The following is a 22,871-nucleotide window of genomic DNA, read 5'->3' on the forward strand; positions in this document are numbered from 1 at the left end:
AGGGCAAAGGTTTCAGATCTGCTGGAGAAAGGAAACCTGTCGAAACAGTAATTTCTTTAACATGCAGATATAGAAAGGTAATAAAGGCAGTCTCCGTAGCCTGGAATAGAGTCTGCTTACAATTTTGATGAGGAAACAAGGAGCAACGTTTCACCATCTTGTTTCTTCAGCACAAACTAAGAGAAAAACATTCCAGGATGGACAACTCTCCCCTGAGAAGGTTTGCATTTAATTGTTAACTTCGTGTTAACAGTGCTTCCCTGCAACTGCTGTAATGCCAACCTTGCTTCTGTCCTCAGCAGAGTGAAGGATGAAGGCAAAAAATTCTTAAGCTACAGAAAAAGGGGAAAAATGCTTTTGTGCCTCTGAAACATGCCGAAAAATTCAATTTCCATGAATACCAGGCCAATAAGCTACTAGTAAATGAACACCTCTTTGCTACCAATTTTTTCCTATTTTACCTTTCATTAAAAAAAAATAATTCCATCTAAATGCAGCTGAATATCATAAAGCTATTCATATTTTAAAGCACTTTGGAACAATTATTTTGAAGAGAGCCCTTGACAGTTAAATGACTCAGTTAAATGAATGTTATAGAAGATACATAATGATTTTTAGTGAAATATTGAATATAACTACAAATGAGGAAAACCAGGCATAAGCAACCTGGGTGTATTTGAATAATAATGTCTTGCTTGAGAGTTCAATGGATTTTGTATGTTCTAACAACGAAGCTATTAGCAAGACAGACCAAGCTCAGATTTCTCATATTTTTTTCCTTCATTTTCATGTTTGGTTTTCATCTTTATTAAACATACCTATTTCTTTTTTACAATTTAGAAAACAAATTTTTTGTTATTTTTTTTTTATGTTTGCAGCTACTGATGCCAGCCCTTTGCTACATTTTATTGTGACCATGTGATGGTAAAGACTGCACTCCTTAGCATAAGAATTCCTGCTTGTTTTACCGATGATACTCAGGAACTGAATTAAAAAAACAACACAAAAACAACAAAAAAACTCCCACAATAAAAAAACCCGCAAACCACCAAAAAATCCAGTGCTCCAGAGGAGCCTGATAATGGAGTTTTGAATGACACAAAACTCCTGTTGACATTAATGGGAAGCTTTTGTGAGTGACATGAATAGGACTGGGCCTACACAGTACAGATTTATTTATCCTAGAAAATTATCCACTTCACTCTGATATCTTTACATGATTTCTCATTATCATATTAAAAAGCAGTTTTAAGTAACATTATGGTTTGCTTTTTAAAATTATTTTTATTATTATTATTATGCTTCAGGACAAGAACAAGGCACTGTTCTCATGCTGACCCACCACTCATTAGAGGTTTTTATCTGCTGGAAGAAAAAGAAATGAATGGCAAACTGTCCACTAGTAATGTATTTCCCTGTAAATTTAGAAGGGGAAAAGAAAAATCTCAACGCTGAAGAAATGAAGCTTTAAAACAGGGATCATGCATACTCAGTTTCTCTGGTGAAATGACGTGGAATGACTTTTTCACAGTAGAAAGGCCAGCCACACATATGAAGGCAATATTTATTGGGATCTACAGTCTGTCTGAAGCTTTCAACTCTAGTCTACACTAAAAACAGAAAAAAAACCTACTGCTGGAGCAGTCAAAACTTGTTAGGAGTGGAAGATTCAGGTAGAAAACAAATTGATGAAATAAGATCTTTGTTGGAGGATTAAACAAACGAGACAGCTGAAGCAACATCAACTCCACAGTGGAGTCAGGGAATCCGTTTGCTTCACCCGCGGGTTTTTAACTTCCTGATGTTTTCACTCCTTAGCCCCAGATGTTATCCTGCATCTCCTCTGGGTGCCCGGCGCGGGCCCCCGCGGAGGAGAGCGCGGAGCTCTGGGAGAGCACTCCCGACTGCTCCGGGGACTGGGCAGGAAGGTGTGTGAGCCCATCCACACTCCCCTCCCACGGCACCCCACATCGCCTACGCTGACAGAAACAGCTCGTCCAAGAAAAAGGTGGGGAGTGAGGGGTGGGGAAAGAAAGAAAAAAATAAAAAGGAACCACTTGGCTTGATGCTTGCAGTATTCACCCTAAGAGATTACAACTTTAAATACCACTGGACTACGGACATCAATGGCCATACCATTTACAAACTACACAGACCTCATTTCCCTTGGGTGATAAATATTACAGAGACAAGAGTATTTCATCTGAGCAAATAAGAAAATCCAGGAGTTTCACATGCAAAGGATTAATTATTTTTCCTCATATCCGGGGACAGCGGAGTGCTGGAATAAATGTAATAGTGTGTTTTGCTTTAAAAGTCAGCCACGGTTCAGTGAACAGGCTGACACGCTATTTCATGTGAGAAAAGAAGCTGTGATTTAATCTCATTTTCACTAGCTAGATTCCTAGCTAATATCTGGGGATAGTGAAGCCTGCATTCACTGTAAGACATCTGCATTATATACCGTTTGGCCCTCTGTATTTCCACAGAGCATAGGTGAAAAATTAGCTGGGTTTCTTCCACCTGCTGTGCGACAGTGGTAAAACTCTGTATACTCACAAATGTAGAAATATTCCCGGCCTGGCCTGAACTCAAATCCTAGCGAGAAGGGCGTGAAGAGCTGGAACTTTTCCGAGAACTTCAATGGTCCATTCGGGGAATGTGGCCGATTACACTCCCACCTCTTGAACCCTTTGGAGGTGTGATCACAGGAGCTGTAGCCATCAAAGTTCACCATGTACAGAACATAGCGTTCGGTCTTATCTTCTGGCACTGAGTCTTCATAGTGAGGGCAGAACACATCCAGGTAGTCATTGATGCAGACATCGATGTGGTAGTCGCCCCGCTGGAATCTGAAATCACACAGAGTTCAGGCATAAGCACAGTTAACTCAGGATGACCTGGTTGCAGGGTATCATTTTCATAAAAGGGGCATCACTAATAGCGCTTCATTTCACTCCAGCCATGCATATTCACTCTCAAAAATAACCCTTACAATTCACCAGAGCTATCAGAGACTGCTTACGCAGGACTACGATCATACAGCCTTCTGGGTAAAGGTTTTGGTCTCTTCTCTTACTAAATGAGTCCGTTGCTAACACACATCAAGTTATAGGCTTTCTTTTCGTATGGTTTATTGAATTAAAACAGAAAAAAAAAACAACAAAGAAAGTATCTGCTTTATTTGGTTGTGGTCTTTTTTTTTTAATTAGAGAAAGAGCAAGAAGAAGCAAAGAAGCCAAAGCTGTATCAGCCTCCCCAAATCACTGTCTAAATAAACATCTACATATGCATGCAAATAAATAACCCAAACACATCCTCTTCTCTGAATCAGGCAGTAATCACCCCTGTGCTGAAAGCTGATTTGACTGCAAGTACTTAAAGTTACTATAAGAGCACAAACAGGTTTCCTCTGTCTTCAAGAATAGCAGCAGTTTGTCAAGATGCAAAGAAAAGCCTGTATCGCTTTTTAAAGATATTTGAAAAACAGTGCATCTCCTGTGCCCAAAGTACACAGTGGAGACATTGCTCTGTTCAGATAAATGGATTCTGGGATACGAATTATCAGCACTCAGCCTAATGTGACAGTTCTGGATGAGTGCCAGCTAAGAAATGCAGCACAAGGCACGAGCCCAGATGCACTTTATTATTACTATTATTATTACTGAGGACTCGTTAGAGATGCGGGGCTCTTGTTTTGTTGGGGGTGGGGAAGGCGTCCCTTTTTCTCCCCTCCATTTTTCACTTACTTCTCTAATGCCTACCATAGTATCTGGAAGAAACTACGGGAACAAAATCACTGCCTCCATGGGAGCTTATACCATGATGGATTTAATGATTCCATAAACCAGGTCTGTACGTCTATCAAACTCCCCGGGGCAGGCAAAGAAACCAACCACTGACCTACTCCACTTCAGGCTGACTGGGCTACTTGTAGCTTCTCTCATTCACCGCTGCAGTTGTCAAGTGTACCACAGAGCAATAAAAAGGCCATGACAGATTTAACTATAATACTTCTTTTTAGCTGAGGGGCATATTTTAAACACCTGATGGGCTTGAAATCTGCCATCTGGATCCTTCTATCTAATTTCAGAGAAAAAGCAATGATCTGCTGGCCCTCCAAGGATAAATTCAGAGCAAACTACACCTTTTCATATCCCTACAATAATTTAACTTCAATAAAATAGCTTTTTAAAGGGGAAAAACTGAACACGCATCAAAGCATGATATATCTGTATAATTTCAGCCAGTGCACAGCCTTACGGTTCCATTCTGTAACATGGAAAAGCCTCTCTGAACCACGGTTCTTCCAGGAGAATTTACATTTATCTAAATCATCAGTTAAAAATATATTTTTGTACTCCACTGCTTTCAAAACCTGTCACCAGAATAGATACTGTCTTAACACATTTGCAAAAATGTATTGTTTTCAAATTGGTGTCTGTTCTCTGTATCAGTTAACTGTATGCCATTTTTTACAGGTAATGAAAAAGAGTATCTTACAAGTTATGAATAGGAAAGCCACATTCTGGTAATTGTATCACTATGGTTTTTTTTTAATTACAGTTTTAGTAAGTAAAAATGAATATATATGTATTTTTTTATATATGCATGTGCTTGTGTGGGCGTGCCTTTTTTTTTTTAACCTTGCAGGTGACAGACAATGCAGTTTTCTCACGGGATTCTCAAGGTTATCTCTTATATCAGCTTGTGCCTTCACCATAATGCCCAATTACAGTTTTGTGACAGAAACTATATGCTTTCAGAACTACACTTACATAATTGTAGACGTTCAGAATCAGAGTGTTCTCCTTAACATTAGACTTTCACAACACAACCAACCTTATGTGAACTGCTTCTCCACATTCCCTTTCAGTCAATGGAGAGAAGCAGGAACTTCCCAAATCCAATTCATCTGGCCTGTTTAGGCCCAAGGTACACTGGGATGTGACGGATCACACGGCAGAAGCAGCTACTTCTCTCCTTTAACCAAAATAAGAGTCTAGACAGACACTTCCCAGACAGTCTGTACTGTAAACAGCTGAATTTGAAGGGAAGAATCCAACCACAGTCTATGATAACAGAGATGACAAGTACCAAGAGACAGACAACTAAATTTCTGATCACACCTCAAATCCACTGAATTAGCAATGAAATCAAACTTGTAATCTGCACCAGTGAGCTGTTCTACCCAATACTGCACACAAAGAGCTCACCTGACTCCCTTTAGGCAAAGTCCCCAACTGTATTCTTGTTAATCAAACAAAACTGCAACACAAATGTCCTCTTTGGCCACTGGTATTTTGGTAGACTCATTAACTGCTGGAGCAGTTAAGTGTCTTCGTTCGCCGCAGCCCACTCTTGCCAGTCAAACACGTGGGAAGTAAGAGGCAAGCACTGCCTGCAAAGCAGGTCTGAGGGTGAAGCACACAACCAAGACCTTTTTATCCCAGTGTCCTTTCCTTCCCGCTCCCCTGCTCTCTCAATATTTTCATTCCACAGTCATTTGCCATAGCCGGAAAGTGTTTACATTTACATGTCTAAAAAAGGGAGAAGATCGTGCATATTTCAAGTGATCTAAACTGGCCTTTAGCCAACACTGCTGGCACAGCAGTGAACCTGCTCCAGGGAAAACATGTACCAAGGTATTTTATCAAGCTGCTCTGAGTGAAGTCTCTTCACTCTATATAGCAACAGCAATACTGAACAGCAATTATAAGCCAACTAAGAAGCAGAAAGCCAGTATTTATTTCCCCTCTTGTAGTATCTTAAAGAACTCGGTAATCAAAACCTCAGCATGCATACGGAAGAGATGTAGAACTAATTTTATTTTTGCAAAAGAGGCTACGACATCTCCAGCATGCCTCTTGGAGTGAACTGAGACCATTCTCGCTTTTCCAGCTACAAGGCAGGGTGTTGTATTTACCTTCTTGGAGAGGAAACACAAAGGCCTCTAACTTGAATAGAAAGGCAAGGGATGGCCATGAGTAAGTCACAAAAAAAATCATCAGCTCAGACTCCTCAAAGCTATTAAAAGAAACACTTCAGAAGCACATTTACAAGAATTTTAAACCACATCCGAGAGGAAAACACTTAACATTTACAGGCTGTAAACCTCTTATTATTAGTGTAATGTCAGGTGTTAGAGTGAAACGAAAGTTCCACTTCAAATGAAAGCATTTATCAATGTTTAGCCACCTACATAGGGTAAGAAGCACAACATGTAAAGGGAAGGTGGAATCCGTTAACAGATATACACGTAAAAAAGACAGGAACAGCAGATCTCCTGTTGACTGCAGTTAAGGTTTAAGGAGTTTGTCTCTTTTTCTCCCATCCAGAATAGAAAGCTTGTTTTCCTATGCTCTCTAGCAATGCTACTGATGTACTTCTCCTTTTCTGAGTTAGGTCTTCATCCTGTTCAGGCAGATCCTCATCTGGACTCCCATGCCCTTCTGGAACCAAGCAATAACCTGGATCTTTACATAAATCCCACTATGAGGAAGAAAGCAGTCCTGTCTATGCTTTGCATAACAGAACATTGCGTTGTGGTAGAAACCAACCAAAAAGGCTTCTCAAAAACTCTGACAGGATCTACAAACCTTCTTGCAAATAATGTCATTTGTCTCCATGCACTCTGGCTTACACATAGGCAAACATAGTTATTCTTCAAGCACAATTAACCTTTGTTTTGTGTCAGGTGGCATTCAAACAGTGTCTCGAAAAACTGCATACTACAAAGCTAGCTATTAGGCAGTTGGGCTATAAAAGCTATTTTGAAGACAGAGACAGATAGTTAAGTAGCTTCAAAACCTAAACATTTCCATAACCAACAAACATCAACTTGCTACAGAGAACTTGCATGCTGCTTCCAGCACACAGTCATAGGAATGTTTCTGTGCCCAAGTGCCACTGATGAAATATCCAGGTATTCAGGATACAGAGAAAGAACTTCATGGTAATTTTAACCACAGAAACACAAGACTAGAAAAACATTTTCAAAGTAATTAATGCCTTCTGTATTCTGTTTACCCATTAACAAAAGTGAAAGTACACAGTCTGTGTGCATGCTTCTCTTCATCATTTTAAGTTCTGAAGCATATGTGGCTTGTCTTGAATTTATTAACTTTGCTGGTCACTGAAACAAGTGATGATTTATTTAAACAGATATTTAGAATGTAACAACAGTGTGTTTGGTTTTTTTTTCTTCCTTTCTTTCTTGGAATAAACACTATAAAAATCCAGTTTAAGAACAGCACAAATAACACTAATTGCCCATTATCATTTAGATAGATAAAAAATTTCAATAGCTTCTGCTTGTTGCTTCCCATACAAATCTTATTAGTTATATTCTATAACCCTTCCTGTAAAATCGACACACCAGATGCTCTACTTCAAGATAAGCGTACTGGAAAATGTTCCTTTTACTACGTCGACCTTTCTTTATTTGGAGTCTGTTCAGTCAGGTGCATGCAGCAAGGCTTCATTGGGAACCAGGAAAGACTGCAAATAACTGCTCTAACAATGACTGGTAAAATTCTGGTCTTCAGTCTGGCATCAGAAAGGATCAGATGCAAATGGCCCCAGTTCTGCTGCCTGGAGCCTGCACAGCCCATGACACCAATGCGCGGAGGACACTGCCACCGCTCAGTGCCTCACACCAGCTGCCTTGCTCTCAAATGATAATCTGAAATCCAAAGCAACATCAACAAAATGCACTGAATCGACTTATTCTATGTACAGTTCTTCAGAAGCAGCACCGCAAAAACTTACTTGTTCTGTTCTCTAAGGAAAAAAGGCTTCTGTGAGCAGCACATGTGCATAACCCTGTAACTGCTGGTCACTCAGCTCCTCCTTTTTACTTTCACGGCCACTAGGACAGTTTTAACTAAATTTAACGGAGACAGAGAGGTCTCAGAGATAAGCCCATTCCTACAACTATCATGAAAAAGGCAGCCAGGTGAGAAGATCCCCTAAGTATCTCAACAAAGGCTGAGCCACGAGTAGATTAAGTGTTATTTGACAGTATAAATATCTCTTACAAATGCTCTAGACACGGGAAAAGCTTCAACTGGAAAAATACAGAAATAGATTGAAAATTTAGTTTATTTCTATTAGCTAGTTATGAAACTACTTGCTTAAATTATTAGTAACAGAGGGATGAGTATATAGTAGGCATTTGTATATGCAATAACACACAAAACCCAAACATTTTCTGGAAAGTGTTAGTATCTTTTAAAAGGACGACATTGTAATTGCCCTTAGGATGTGATGATGTCAGTTATTTAGCATTCCACACTACTGAGCTTGCTCACAGCTTTTGCCTCTGTTTAGGTTGCAAGCGTAGTGCATTAGACCGTCCCTAGCTTTACTCACACGCTGTGACTGGAATACAGCAGGGTAACTTGTGCCTCATTATTCTTTGAGACAGTCCAAGCCTCCTCATTTCAACTAACTTAAAGCTGTTATGTGTGATGGGGGAAATCGTGTGGTTGTTAATTATCTGAGGGGTTGTGGGATTAAGTGTACCATTTTACTGCAGATAATTTTAAAGATGCTATTTCTGTGCTACGCAAAAATAACCTCTTTAATGCTTTTTTGCTCTTTTTACTGGCTTTGTCACAACATTTAATAAACTCTGTTCCCATAGCTCTGCTGACATCAACAATGAGTCTGATGCACAAACAATGAAGTAATCAAAGAGCTATTTTAATTTTAGCTCTATTCAAACCAAAAGAAAATCCAGCATTTTCCAGATGCTAAGAGAAGTGGGTTTGCTAACAGTAGCAAGCCAGTGACATTTCAGATCTCTAGCAGGATATTGCTACCCTGAGCAAGCAAACAAAAAACTCCTGTAATATAAAGGAGCTGTCTATGACCTTTTAGTCCTTAGGTTACAGTTTCACAAGTTAAGACAAGTTCAAAACACCATGAGAAAACACTATGTCGGAAGCAAAATACTGACTGACAAAACAAAAGACAAACAACTAATCAAGGCTGTTGTTCAAAAAAACAGTATTCAAAAATTATGCCTAGAAAAGACTGCAAGTTAAGTACACAATGCAGAGAGAAACTTATTCTCTTGTCATTAAGTCCTCTATTCAATTACCATTTATTGGAGTAATTAAACACTGGGAAAGGATGCCAGGCTAATTGTTAGATTATGATAATTACACAGCTTTGCTGTGCTACAGCTGATCAAAATAAGATGTGGTCACACGCACTCAGCTAAAGCTTCTCTGCAATCATCGGGCTTCCATGGGAAACTTATTACTATAATAAGGCCACTTATTACTAGTTCATTATCAATCAGGCAGAGAAACTTATTATTTGTAACCTTCATTTTACTCTCCCACCCATTCTGCCGGAACAAGCCTCCCGAAAGGTTGCACCCTGGTCTCTGCTTTCGGCTGGCTCCCTTCCATCACAATTACACAGCTGAGCAGAATCAGGCTCCTGCACTTGAACGAGTTCATCAGACTTCAAATTACTGTTTCACAACCGGCTGCAAGAGCCTATCACATTTCTTGAAAGAGCTGAGTGATCTCCCCGCGTTTCACTTCACATGCATCTGTTGGAGATCTACCTTCCCTTTTTATTCCACCTATGTCCCTCTTGCCTGGGAGATTTTTCACACTGCTTGGATAAGTCCAAAAGCATAAATGACAAACAAGTGAAAATCAGAAAGAACAGAGCTGCATTAAGCTGGACTTATGAGTAAAAGCGTCAGTTTTATGTGTCTTGTCTCCGTGGAGAATCTCATGCTTCTACCCCTTATTATCAGCCAACGGTCCAAGAGACATTGTGCCTTCCTATTTGGAGGTCTGGGATTTTTTTCTTGTTAAATAACAGGATTCTGATTAGTTACCATTGTATGTGGTACTTCATCGTGCCTATTTAGATGAGACAAACAAGTGATCTGCTACAGGGACTAGAACATGGGAAAAAACATGAAACAAATCAGTCTGAGCTACCATTTAGATTTTTAAAGAAAAGAACTCATTAAGCATGGAGTAGCTCTAAAGAATCAAAGAATGTTTGGCCAGAACAGAAGAAATTCACCAAAAAATACCAAACTCATGATAATTATTTTTATTCTGTGCTGATACAAAAACTAGACCTTTTGAAATGTCAGAAGCACCTGCCCCTGCATAGGTAACTGATCTGGAAACTGTCCTTAGATAGGACAGACCAAGGTCTACAACACTGGTGAAGTAACTGCTCAAGCTTCACTTTCTCAAACTTCATTTTCCCCACGCTTTCAAAGTTTACAGCTATCCTGCAGGTGACCACTTATAACCTTTTAATTCTCTTAACTTCCAAAACCAGGAAACCTCCTCAAACAGAGTCTGGTAAAAGCCTTCACCTTTCTGGGGAAAAAAAAAACCAAAAAAAACAAAAACAAAAACAAAACCCAACATTCCACTTTTATTGGTTGGTTTGGGTTTTGTCGTTTGTTTTTCTTTCAATAAAACCTGATTTCATTTGAAAACTTCCTAATGTGCCTTGACTGAAACATACCCTTTGCAAAAGAAAGCCCACATCAAGAAGGAGAAGGTTTCTATTAGCAATAAAGACTGCAAAACACAGGAGGAAAAAAAAAAACATAGGCTTGAATGGGAAAGGGATATATCCTATTTAAAATGTAAGAGTTCTTTGAATGACATATGTTGTGTTAATTCCATTAACCTGAGAGACCTGAGATACCTTTTTTTCTGATTTTATTGATGAACAAAAATTTCTGTTGCATCATAACAGTTAACAATAACATTGAATTTAAAGTATAGACACATCTTTTATTTATTTTTATGCTTTAAAAGCTCTTTAAGAAATAAATTCTGCAAAAATGTGTTTACGCCACTTACTGTTAATAATTGCCCCCTTACACTCATAACTGTGTTTATTTGTACAGCTGGGTCCTGTATTGACTTTTTATAGCTAGCACTGCAGAAAGATATATGTTCAATGATAATGCAAACATCAAAAAATAGAAACTAATTGCTCTTCCCTGAGTAGATATGAGGAAGGGAGGGAATAAACAAATCAACATTTATTTCCCACCTATAAATCTGTGTACTCCAGAGATTTTCAAGTACTGCAACACCCTCACCCACTTAACTTCCCATCATTCTGCACCTCCTAATCGATGAGCTGGACATTTTTCATTCTGTTTATTAAAACTGTTTCCTCAGACTCTGCATTTGCAAAATTTCTTCCAAGCTGGTACACATGAATGTCACCTGATCACCCAGAATTTTATTTTGCTGCAACATCTGAAGCAAAGCACTCGTTGCATCTTGGGGGCCTCAGTGACACAGTCATGCTGTGGATGATAAGGGTGATAAAGGGGTACAACAAGTCCCCGCATTGCTCCTGAAGAGGTCAGGCTCTCATTCTCAGCTGTCCCAGCTCTGACAGCTTTAATCCCCATGACTACAGAGTCTACCTGGCTATCGATTTTCCATTGCTGTGAGCATTTAACTTGCAGAGATGGATGAGGAGAGGAGAGAGGGGAAGGTAAAGGAAGAGTTACTATTCTGTCAAAGGCATCCCTTTGCCTTGCAGGACAAACTTCAGTGTTGAAGACTGCAGTAACATAATCTGAAAAGTACCACACCCAAACAGACGCTAAAGGCAGCCTGAGATTTGTGTTTGGGGGCTCTATCCACTCTGTGAATCCAAAGTGTCTGGGCTGAAGCCAGTCTCTTTATTAAGTTGATTTATGGACACAAGCTCATTACTCGTGTTCACATTAGTACTACTCTAGAGCTCACCAGCAACATTTATCCCACTTTATCTGAGGTGGAATGAGGAGATCTGGTAATTACTACTCACATAGTTTTAAATGTGGTCATCAATACCATCCACGCATGACTCTCCATTTGTCTACTTTAGACACTAACACTACACAAGATGTCAGCTTCATCTTTTATTCCACGCTTTTGCTTGAAAATACAAAACCTACCTCATCTACCTCTGGCCTATACCAGAAAAACTGCAGTTTGCTGATTCATTAGCATATGTACCTTTCTTAAAAAAGCAAGCAGGTCTTACCTGATCTCTGCTGTTCTAACGCGCTTTACTATCAGATGCATTTGGGAGAAAATAACCTATTCAGAGTTTAAATTCTTAAAAAAACCAAACAAAAATAATAGTAAAACCCCACAGGTAGGAGTACAACTACAGAGTCTGAACTGGACTCTCACAACATGTGTTGACCATGTGTCTAACCCAGAAGACACAGTCTATCAGCCTTGATGGAATGTGATTCTGTGACTGGTATTTGCTAACCCTGCCCCAGGCATGTGCTGACATCTGTTAATGGATATGGAGAACAATGCCCTATCTGCAGAAAGGTCTTGCTTCTCACACTCACAAAATGAAAGAAAAGAACACTTGCCCAACAAGCATGTTGACCTGCACGCTGAATAATAGAGATAAACTGCAGTCTGTTTCCATGAGGAAGTGTACATAATGCAAGTCAGCTTTGCAAATTTATTTTCCCACTAATATATTAAAAGCAGAGCAATGGCTAACTTGTAAAAACTGAAACCTCCATCTCTTACATACTCCTAGGGAAAAAAATGCCACATCAAATCGCACCAGTAAATATACGGGCAGTATTTGAGAAACATATTTTGATAAAAGTGCCTATCTGTTGCATGTATACGTACGCTTGCTGTTGCATTAGAAATGCTTTTCTCTGACATTAAGCTATAGCTGTTTATTATTAATCTCTCAATCTGTCAACAAACTTAATTTAAAATATTTTGTGATCAAGTTAGAATTTGGAGACTCAGATACCTTAATAACTTGTAACTGGTAAAATTTACCTCTTCATTTCCCAATATTCAAGTGTATAAAATGAAAATAATCCTCAAGATGTTTCACAGTTTTTTTATGTTTAATAAACTGTATGTTTTAAGAAGCTATGGTCATAATCCACATCCTCCAGCTAAAAGGAATCAAACCAGATGTAATATAAAATAGCCTAAGCAAAATGTAGAGAAAAAAAATAATAAATCACAGACCCACACAAACAGACCCAGAAACATAACAAGAAATTCCAGTATCAAACCGCAACTTGCTATTAACATGAAAAACCTATATATTCAAATATGTTCTCAAAAGCTATTTCAACTTGCTATCAAGTGCATAAATATATTTGCAGACAATTTGCTATCAGGTAAGCGAGCTTCAATCAATAAATTTATTTCTTGCTACACAATTGCCTTGTGTTTATTTAAGAGACCCATAGGAAAAATACTTCCTTTCCTGACACGGAAACAGCATTTTAGAGAAAGTTCTATGGAGAAATCTAATAATTTAACCATGTTCCTGTTACCCTTCCATATTAGTCTCTCTCTTATGCTAGGCAAACTAGCAAAAGAAGAACAGGCAGAGTTTTAGACTACAGACTGCAGCAGCACGAAGTAGCACAGCTATTATTAATGTTAGCATTTTTTTCTTTTCACTCCTGTAGTTTCTTCTAAAGACTTACAGCACATAGACAATAGAATTTTCTATCAGGTTTAATCTTGATACACATGGTCTCTGAACAATAAGACTTAAAATGTTTTTTCACCTAGAGAAATTTATCTTAAGCTTTGTATATCATATGAACAAGCTGGGTCCTGATTCAAACTGGTTTCTCTGTTTAGAAATATGATCTAAAAAGCTTTGCACTATAAAGTGACGGTCTGTAAAACACCTAAGACATTACAAAGATTACAGTCTAATGGGCAACAATTTTTTTTTAACTGAATGAGATCAACAAATGTTGGAATTCAATGCAGCTTTTATATTATTCCTCCCCACCTCTTTCCAAATTATGAAGCTCCCATAATGTGGTTCCTGTTATGGGTTTTGGAATTCTTATTTCTTCGAGAGTGGCAGAAACAGTTTTTCAATATGTATAAATAAAGCTTGAATTGATAAAGGGTGCAAAACCTGCTCATTTAATTTTAAATGCATGTGTAAAATATTCATATAGGAGAAAAATAAGGAGGAAAAAAATTCATTGCTCTCAGATCAATCAGAAACTTCAGAGAGGTAAAACTGAAACTATTCTCTTAATTTTCCTGTTGCATTTTTCCTAAAAGTGTTTCCAAATTAATCTTAGACGAATTCTAATCTTCAAACTGTAGTGAAATTGCTTCATTCATAACTGAATGATGATCTTGTCTGCATAAAACGTAGTAACTATTTTTAAAAGTAGAGACACTAAGGTTTAAGGTAAGAAGCAGAGAATATCACAGACAAATTAAACCAAAGGTTTCTTCCCCTGCCCTCCCTTCTTCTCCCTACTTATTACAAAGACAGAAGGCAGGTGTGAGGAAGGGATTGCACAGGACTAGCAAGAAGCATTATTGCCTGTTGGGAAGCCTTCGCGTCGTTCCTCAGATGTCAAAGTGAATTATTGAGCATAAAAACTATATCTTCCTTTCATTCTTACTTTTAAGTACTCGTTTGGCAATAAAGAAAAAAAACCCAAACCCTAAAACTCAAGAATGAAGTGTTCATAGCTTAAGCACATAGCTGGGGCATAAGCACATAAACTGAGACTAACGAGACAGCACATAGACCAATTGCGTTGGGAAAAATCCCAGCTACAGAGCGTCAACGTGAAAAGCAATGAGAACAGTCGTCCTGGGCCAGAGCAAATTCCCATCAGGGCCAACAAAATACTCCAAACACTACTAACTGAAGATGGCTAGATTACACTAAATACCTACATAGTCATACCTCCCCAACATATTCTCACAACAGCAACCAATCTTTTGCATAGCCAGAGGTTCGGGCTCTTTGTGCTTAACAGAGAATGATGGATTTTTCTTCATGAGTTGGTCTGATCATTTTTTGAACCCTTGGAAACTTTTGGAGTTTGGTGAACTACAGTCCTTGGACACTGAGCTCTACAGCTTGGTTGCCAAATGGAAAAGTACCTGCTCCTCTGCGCTTCTAAGAATGACACCTTATAATTTCTACCAGAGACACAATTTGTATCATAAATTTCATAGCTAAGAAACTAATTTATAATCTATGATGTGCTGCATTGTTTAGAAGAGTGATAAGAAATGATACATCCGATTACAAGTGTCTAACCAAATGCAGTAGTCCTCAAATTTTTACCAATTCAACATTTTCACCTTTGCTACCTGTAACAGTCAGAGGCAAGAGTGCACCTCATCAACCCCTCAGAGACAAGATTAATTTCTGGAGACAAATTTACACATTGGAGAAAAAGTAAGTCTTGATTTCCACTATCCCAGTTTGCAATTTTAATCAAAATAAACACTCACTTAAAAGAATATATTAAAATCTCTGTTTAAATGCATCTCACCAGCTCTGCAAGGAGGCTGCCACATAAAAAAGCCTAGACAAATGAAGGCTGCCTGGTTTTCTGTCTGCAATACAAGTTTACCTTAGGATTGACAGAGACAGAATACAGACCTCAAGATTTGTCCTTTTATTTTGTAAGTTCTGACTCATAACAAAAATAATACAACTGAAAAATCTTTTGTTGCACTTCAAAGATATCTTTTTAGGGATGTACACTTCATAATGAGATGGTCATTTCTTTAGGAACACTCTTCTACTGCTCAAGCTCGCTCTCTAAGGTTGTTGAGAGGTTATCTATACCCAAAGACATGTTGCAAGAATTTTTACAGTGAAGCAAATGTAATCAAACTTGGTTTGCACCTGCTTTTTCCTACCACATGGCAAGAAATATCTGTAGAGACCTCCACTTCCTTCCCTCAAATGAAAAATCTTCTCCTAAATTATGCCTTCCAAGCTCCCAGGAGCAAAAGGCAATTTAAGACTTTGGTGTTCAGCAAACTTGCAGACAACGTGCTGAACAGCTGGAGGTCATTTGCTTTGTTTTCCTAAATTTTCCCTTCATCAATGAAGTGAAAAAAAAAAAAACTTCGTTATTTTCTACATTAAATATGTCAAATGAAATACAAATCACAGTTTAAAATATATTATCAATAAGTTTATTAAGACAATAACTTAAGTATAGTAATGGATCTATCTAGCTTTTACTTCAAAGAAACAAAGCAGCCTGAATCTTCCAAATCCTTTAAAAAAGGTTAACAGTTCCTTGGATTACAGAATGAAATAAACTGACAGAAAATTACTGCCTTTTGCTAAGCTATTAGACTGCTTTTGCTGAGTTGCTCAACGAAGCTGTTTAATTGTGGTTTTTTTTCCATTTCATCAGTTATTTTGCCATTGTTTATGAACTAGTTATGTTAAAGATCAAGCATCTTCAGCTTTTTAGTGCATTTTTCCCTTTACTCACACCTTGGCATGTTTTAACTCAGGCATTTAAATGCACTTAAATATATGTTAAGAGATCTTTTGTTAGATTACAGAATGGTCTGAGTAACAGGGCATGAATATTTATTCTTTATTTAAATCACAGCTATGACTGATGTAAAAAATATATCCTGACAGAGTAGCTCCGAAGTTCCCAAAAGGTTACAGATATGTGACTATTAAGGTCCTCTGTTCTAATAAGTAGCTTTGTTCAAGACAGCAATTAAGCTGATGCTTTAGAATTAAGCACATACTAAGCCGAAGGATTTAGGTAAATGGTTAAATGCTTTCCTGAATTGAGGCCTAACTGTGCAGAAAGCATTCAACAAAGCAGTGAATCCGCATGGACTATACAGTGGTGTAAAATTATTCATTATTATGCTGATGCCAGACAAAAACTACCTCAGCCAAAGAAGAATGTGTGAACACAGCATTTTATGATATGAAACATGATAACGAATAACTTCATACTGAGAATCATTCATTACCAATATTATTACAGTAATTCCTCTTATGACTTTCATTTAATTATTCTATCTCCGGGAAACTGAACTACAGATATCTTAGCAGTCAATACTTGACTCTTAATCCACAGAGGGAAAGGGTTAAAAAGCTTTTACTTTAATGAGCAGGCACTTTTTATTGCACAAAAGACAAAATTCTTACCAGGATTAACATTTTAAATATGGTTCTTTGGTCCATTAGAAGGTCATGACATCACCACCACTATCCCCACGCTAAGCAAGATAAAAAACGACCTGAGATTTTATCAATACGCTACCATTGATTTTACCAGTAATCTGAACATAGGTGGCAGCACATAATTCCTGTGTGTTCAAACATTAACGCTTAATTCACTTCCCCCATCTGATTTTCTTGCTTTTATGTGCTGCAGTGATGCTCTTGTTTAAATACCCAGACAGCAAGAGACTAAATCGTCTCCACTGGTTAGTATCAGTTATGCATGTGTGTGTTGCATAGAAACACAGTCTGTTCAAACGTGTGTGCTCATAACACATGGGGTATGGAATATCTCCTCTCGTTAATGCATTACAAATGAGTAAACTTGCATTAAGGCTAATTGAAACCTGTTCTTCCTTTCAAAATCAATTATTTTAAACTTCTCAACCTGAAACACAGAGATCATTTTCCGGTGCAGCACAATAGAGAAGATGACTTCTTAATATGTTGGGGTTGATTGGCTAAACATTGTTTCACTCATTTCTATACACTTAAAATTAGATTTTTTGTCTGCTGAACACTGATATTTAAATTATTCAAAGTAGATAAAACTCAAAAATCTCCATACTGCTGTCTAAAACTACAAAAACCAGCTCCTGTTCCCAAAATTTTTCCAGTCACAGTGGTAGCAAGATCACATAGCTAAAAACCAGCAACCCGAGTTCTTCCATCAACAAATACAGAAAAAGAATCATCTTGACATGAATAATTACTTTTAAGAATGGATTAAATTTGGTGCAAAGCTACCAGATTATCCCAAGAAGCAATTCTTATATTCAGTAATATCTGAAGAAATCCATATTCTGAAAAAATCTCAAAAATTTTTTGTCACTCCATACTGATTTTTATGCTAGAGAAATATTATTAATTTACATTAATAGTTCCAACAAGCTTCAGAGAGTCATGGCAAGTGTTGAAGGGAATTACCAGTTCAGTCACCTTCTGTGCTCTACTTTTTCTTCTGCCTGTGTTAGGTATAAGCTAAACATGCCTTTTATATTTTAAATATATTGGGCTTGTTTTATTTTTTTAACAATAGTAAACCACACACTATACAGAAAGAGACTAGAAGCTGAGGGAAGAAAAGCATTATTGAGTCATTAAGGGTTTTTAAGAATACAGCAGAGAAAAGGGACGATTAAGTTAATGTGACAGCTTGCAATTTACTTCAGTTACACACGGTCTGTAGACAAAAATGTCCACCCCACAAGAGCTACTGGATCAGGTTTCACCTCTGTTGCAGTAGGGCAAAGCAGGGAGCAACTCCTTGGTTTCAGCACATAAATACATGGGATGAATAGGACAAAACCAGGCCTACTAACTATAATATTTAGTTCATTTAGGCATCAAGTAGACCACTTGGGTAGATAAACTCCAGTTAAGCCGAACAGCATCGGCTGTGTGCAAAAATAATAGGGGAAAACCGGAATTAATGAGTGAAGCCAGCTGCTGGCAGAAGGAGCACGTTGCCATTTACAAATGCAAAGGTTCACCACATGACACACCCAAGTTGTATATTTGATTACATAGCTGACTGTTTAAATATATGTGTTTATTCTATGTGTGAAAATAAATGTTGCTGATAAAAATACAGAATTAAGTACACATTCACAAACACATCCATGGTATATCAAAATAATGTCTATAGTTTTATACTACACACTAGAAACTTAAACTCTGCATTTATTGTCTAGGCTAGTAAGCTTTCTCTTTTGTAGGATAGCTAATGCCTTCCAGTATCAGTGTAATATAAATAAGCATGCACAGAACCAAGCACTTCAGTAGAAGAAAAGAGGGTCTTAATGACAACAGGTGGAGCAAAACAGGTATTACTCAAATACTTGTTGATAGGATTCAAGAGTGCTCAAGGCCATCTGATGCTTAGGGCCACAGGAGAAATCAGCAGAGACCTAACCTAGCTAATTGTCTCCCTTGATTGTGATGGTTCTGATTAGAAGAATAATCAGCTCTCAGCAGCCCTTAGGCAAAAATGCCAACCGAGGGCTTTTTTTTTTTGTTTGTTTGATGATGATGCACTGCAGAATGAAAGCCAGATCACATCATTAAACCACTCTTCCAAATATTAAAGGGGTTCCTATATGAACAAAGCCAATAATTCCCTTCGTAATTAGCTTGAACATTCTCCTTCTGTCATTTTGAGATTGCATTCATATAGACTAAAAAAATGCTGATCTCTAGTTTTTCTTGGATATGGAGAACCAGTCATACTTGGTGACTGAAAAACACGAGCTGTGAAATTACAGCAGTTCCTGGATCAGCAAAAGGTTACCTCATGTTAAATTAAATTATTAAGAGCTGGTTGCATATGACACAAATCAATTTGAATTCTTTTTTATCAGTGTTTTGACTGATTTTATCTAAATATGTCCATCCACAATAAAACATCCATTTTCCTTTCTGTAATTGACTACATCATCTCTCCCAGTTTTTTTCACTACATAATTTACATTCCCAGTCACCAGGAAAACTTCAAGCCAGACATACTCAAAACAGATTTCATACTTCATTTTCTTGGTACCGCTCTCTTTGGTATTCTGAGACTTTTGGTTTCCAACTACAATAATTTCATCCTTCCATTAGTTGCTTGCTGCTGTAAAAAATGTGAGTATTCATTTGAATGCAGGGTAATATGTATTGACAATTACATTCCCAGGCTAGTAATTTTAAGAAGCACGTCTTGCCACCATTTTTGCACCATGGTAGATTAGCTGATTTAATAACTTCCAAAACTGTTAAGCATATCACACACAAAAAGCTTAAAAGCAAAGGAACAAAGGAGCTCAAAACAGTTTTTCATAACCCTCTAGCTATCACGCACACAGAAGGAAAGGCTTAAGAGCAGCTTTCAGTGCTTAAGTTATGCAAGGAGATCTAGGCATCCTTCCACACAGCTGACTGAAAAAGCAGACCAAACGCATGTCTTCAAAAGAATTATCTACAATGTGATACCAGCCGTTTCATAAGGGAAAGTGAAGTCTGAAACAACTGATCTTTCACGTCCCCCCTTCAAGAATGTCCACATTAATAAAATTAAATACCTCACCAACAACAAGGTATAAATCTCTGAACAGCAAAAAAAATTAAAATCAACAGTCACTGAGTACACTTGACACCTGAAGGTAATTACATGTATGGGAATCCTTACAGGAGCGATTTCTCCTGTGTCCATTTTGAGCTATTTATCTTACAGAAAGTTCACCGAAAGAATGTGTCAAACTGTCTATTAAAGGGACAACCAAAATATGCAATAAACACATCCATATTTTAGCCTCTGACCCTTGAAAGCTGGTGCATTTTTTACATTCTTCTTGTCAGGATAAGCAAGAATCAGCTAGCTGTGCGTATCCTTGCCCAAACCTGCTCACACTGCTAACAGGTCTTGTCCAGGGAGAGATGCGCGGGACCCTTACATTTACAGCTGTCAAGTGAGTTGCCGGAAATCATTTAACCAAAGAAGGAATGAGTAAATGTGTGAAAGAGCTTACTGCAGACCTCGTTCATACATCCTCTACGTGTCAGGAGACCATATGTCTTTGCCAAATAGAAATTTGCTTGAAACAATAACCATCCCCTGCTCTCAGAATACTGTGCAAGTACTGAAAGAAAAAAATACATTTTTCCCCAACCCCAACTCCCTCCATCCAAACAAATGCCGACTGACAAAAGATCAGCTGTCTCTCCTCAACATTGTAGTTGGGGCTCAGAGTATTCTAGAAACAGAAACTTTTTCAGATGGCTCAGTATGAGCTGCTCACTTCACCAAGGCTGCTAATGAACTGTAAAACCAACATTTTGGTTCAGTTAACATCGGCATCCCAGCTTCCATAATAGATGACCACACTGACTTACTGAAGCAGAACCTCCGGTTTTGAGTCTTCAGCGTGTAGATTTCACCTGCATCATTTTGTTTCGCTAGCAGGATTTTCTGATCATTTCTAATGCATATATACACACAGACCACCTATACCTTCCCTTGGTAAACTTATATATATTACTGCAACTACTCCTCTGATACGAAATCCAGTAAGGCACTCAACAACACTGTAATTAGAACTAATAGCTAATTAAATCACCTTTTGATTGCACTGTTTTTTTCATTTATTAACTTTGTTGATGCCTGCTGGTTTACATTGATGTGATTGATAGCAGTAGTCAAGGGCACTGTCTATGCTCCTACAAATCCCGGCTGCTGCCAGAACCTGAGTCAGCTCAGGATCTTGCTTCTCTGTCCATCACCTGGTTCCTAGTCTCCACAGAGATGCTGTTGGACCTCTTCTGCAAAAGTGTTCTTAGCCCTCTCCTGAACTCCAAAAATTGGTATCTGGGCTAAAGGCTTCCCCTGCCCCCTGAAAGCAGTTCTACGGTAACAGGAGTACACGGCAACACTACAGACAGCAGAAAAGCCAGCTGCTCTCAGAACTGCCATGTAGCCAAGAAGGGTTCGTCTGAACAAGTAGAGCATGAAGTTGCACTACTTTCAAGGTTCGTAACAGTAGCAGCATGTGATCAATGTCTGCCTCAGCTTAAGGACACGTCCCAGACCTTTCAGTACCCCGTAAGACTGCAGAAAATTTAAACATCCTCTTGGAACAAATAGTAAAAATCTCAGTGTAAACACATGTTCCTATGAGCTTAACCAAACCACTGATGACCCAAAAGCAGTCTCGTACAAGAGTCGGTGCAGAAGAGTTGCCTTTGTTGCTGACTTATTACAACTTCAGGAAATAACTGTAGGTTTTTGCACTGCAAATCCCCCTCATCACTAAGCCTTAGATTTACATCACCGACAAACATTCTGCAGACCTGGTTTGGATTGGGCCGGCAAGGTCACATCCAGCATCTACAAAACTGCTCTTGTTTTTGTTTCCAGCCTGCTCTGAAGGATTTTTCAGGTCAGCATCAAACTTTTTCATTGACACTCAGTCAGCAGAATAACCTGTATAGAGTCTTACTATTTCACTATTTGCAGCTAGGGGCTATAAGATACAGTGTTCTAACCTTAGGCTGGAGACAGTAGTTCCACACTCTCTCTGTTTTGGTCTAAGGCTTTGACAACTGAAGTCTGTGTTATTTTCCATCCAGACAGCATTCTCCAGAGCAGAGCTCATCTGACTTAAAGCTCCCACAGCAGGAAAGGTAAGTGACAGAAGACAGCTTTTACTGCTCTGCCCCTCTAACTTGCCAACTGACAAAGTGCAAAGAAACCTTTTCCCACACCTACAGACTTATCAGGAACTTGCATGCACCTCCTGGCCACTTAGCACCTGACTACATATTACTCTGAGACCCATCAGCTGATGAGCACAGTGTCACAGCACCATGATGAGATTGTTACCGCAGGGGCTCCCTGTTGTCATTTTTTCTCCTGCAAAGAAACAGATTTCTCCACAACTTTAACATGAAGAAGGAGGAGCTCATCAAGGCATTTTGAGAGACTGGAAGAGCGGCATGTGTTAATAACTACCCACATTATTTCTTTAATATTACTCATTCTTGTCCATTATAGTCTGCAACAAAAAGGTGGGTAGATAGCCTCCATGAGAAAACAAGGCATGGAGCAGTAGATTAGGGACCTGAACAACATGGTCCAGTGTTGGCCTAATAACGGATTTCCTGTATGGTGTCCTACCTCAGGTTTTCCTTGATAAAAACAGCAGTATTTCACTGCTGTGGGAAAATAACCACTGATGACTGAGTCATTTGGATACTATGAGGCCACATAAATATCTAATTAAGCAGATGAGAAGAGCTGTACATCCAACTTTCAGATTTATCTGCTATTCCTGCAA

General features: G+C 38.4%; 1 protein-coding gene across 4 annotated transcripts in view; it reads right to left on the minus strand.

Moving 5' to 3' along the window:
* Nucleotides 1-22,871, minus strand: part of EFNA5 (ephrin A5) — a 211,957-nt gene that overhangs the window by 33,896 nt on the left and 155,190 nt on the right. For all 4 annotated transcript variants that reach the window (XM_074569669.1, XM_074569672.1, XM_074569670.1 and 1 more), the window contains one exon: nt 2,560-2,852. In XM_074569669.1, the coding sequence (XP_074425770.1) occupies nt 2,560-2,852 (293 nt within the window). The remainder of the gene's footprint in view (nt 1-2,559; nt 2,853-22,871) is intronic.

This window comes from Larus michahellis, chromosome Z (genome assembly GCF_964199755.1).
Source record: "Larus michahellis chromosome Z, bLarMic1.1, whole genome shotgun sequence".
In the NCBI taxonomy this organism is placed as follows: Eukaryota; Metazoa; Chordata; class Aves; order Charadriiformes; family Laridae; genus Larus; species Larus michahellis.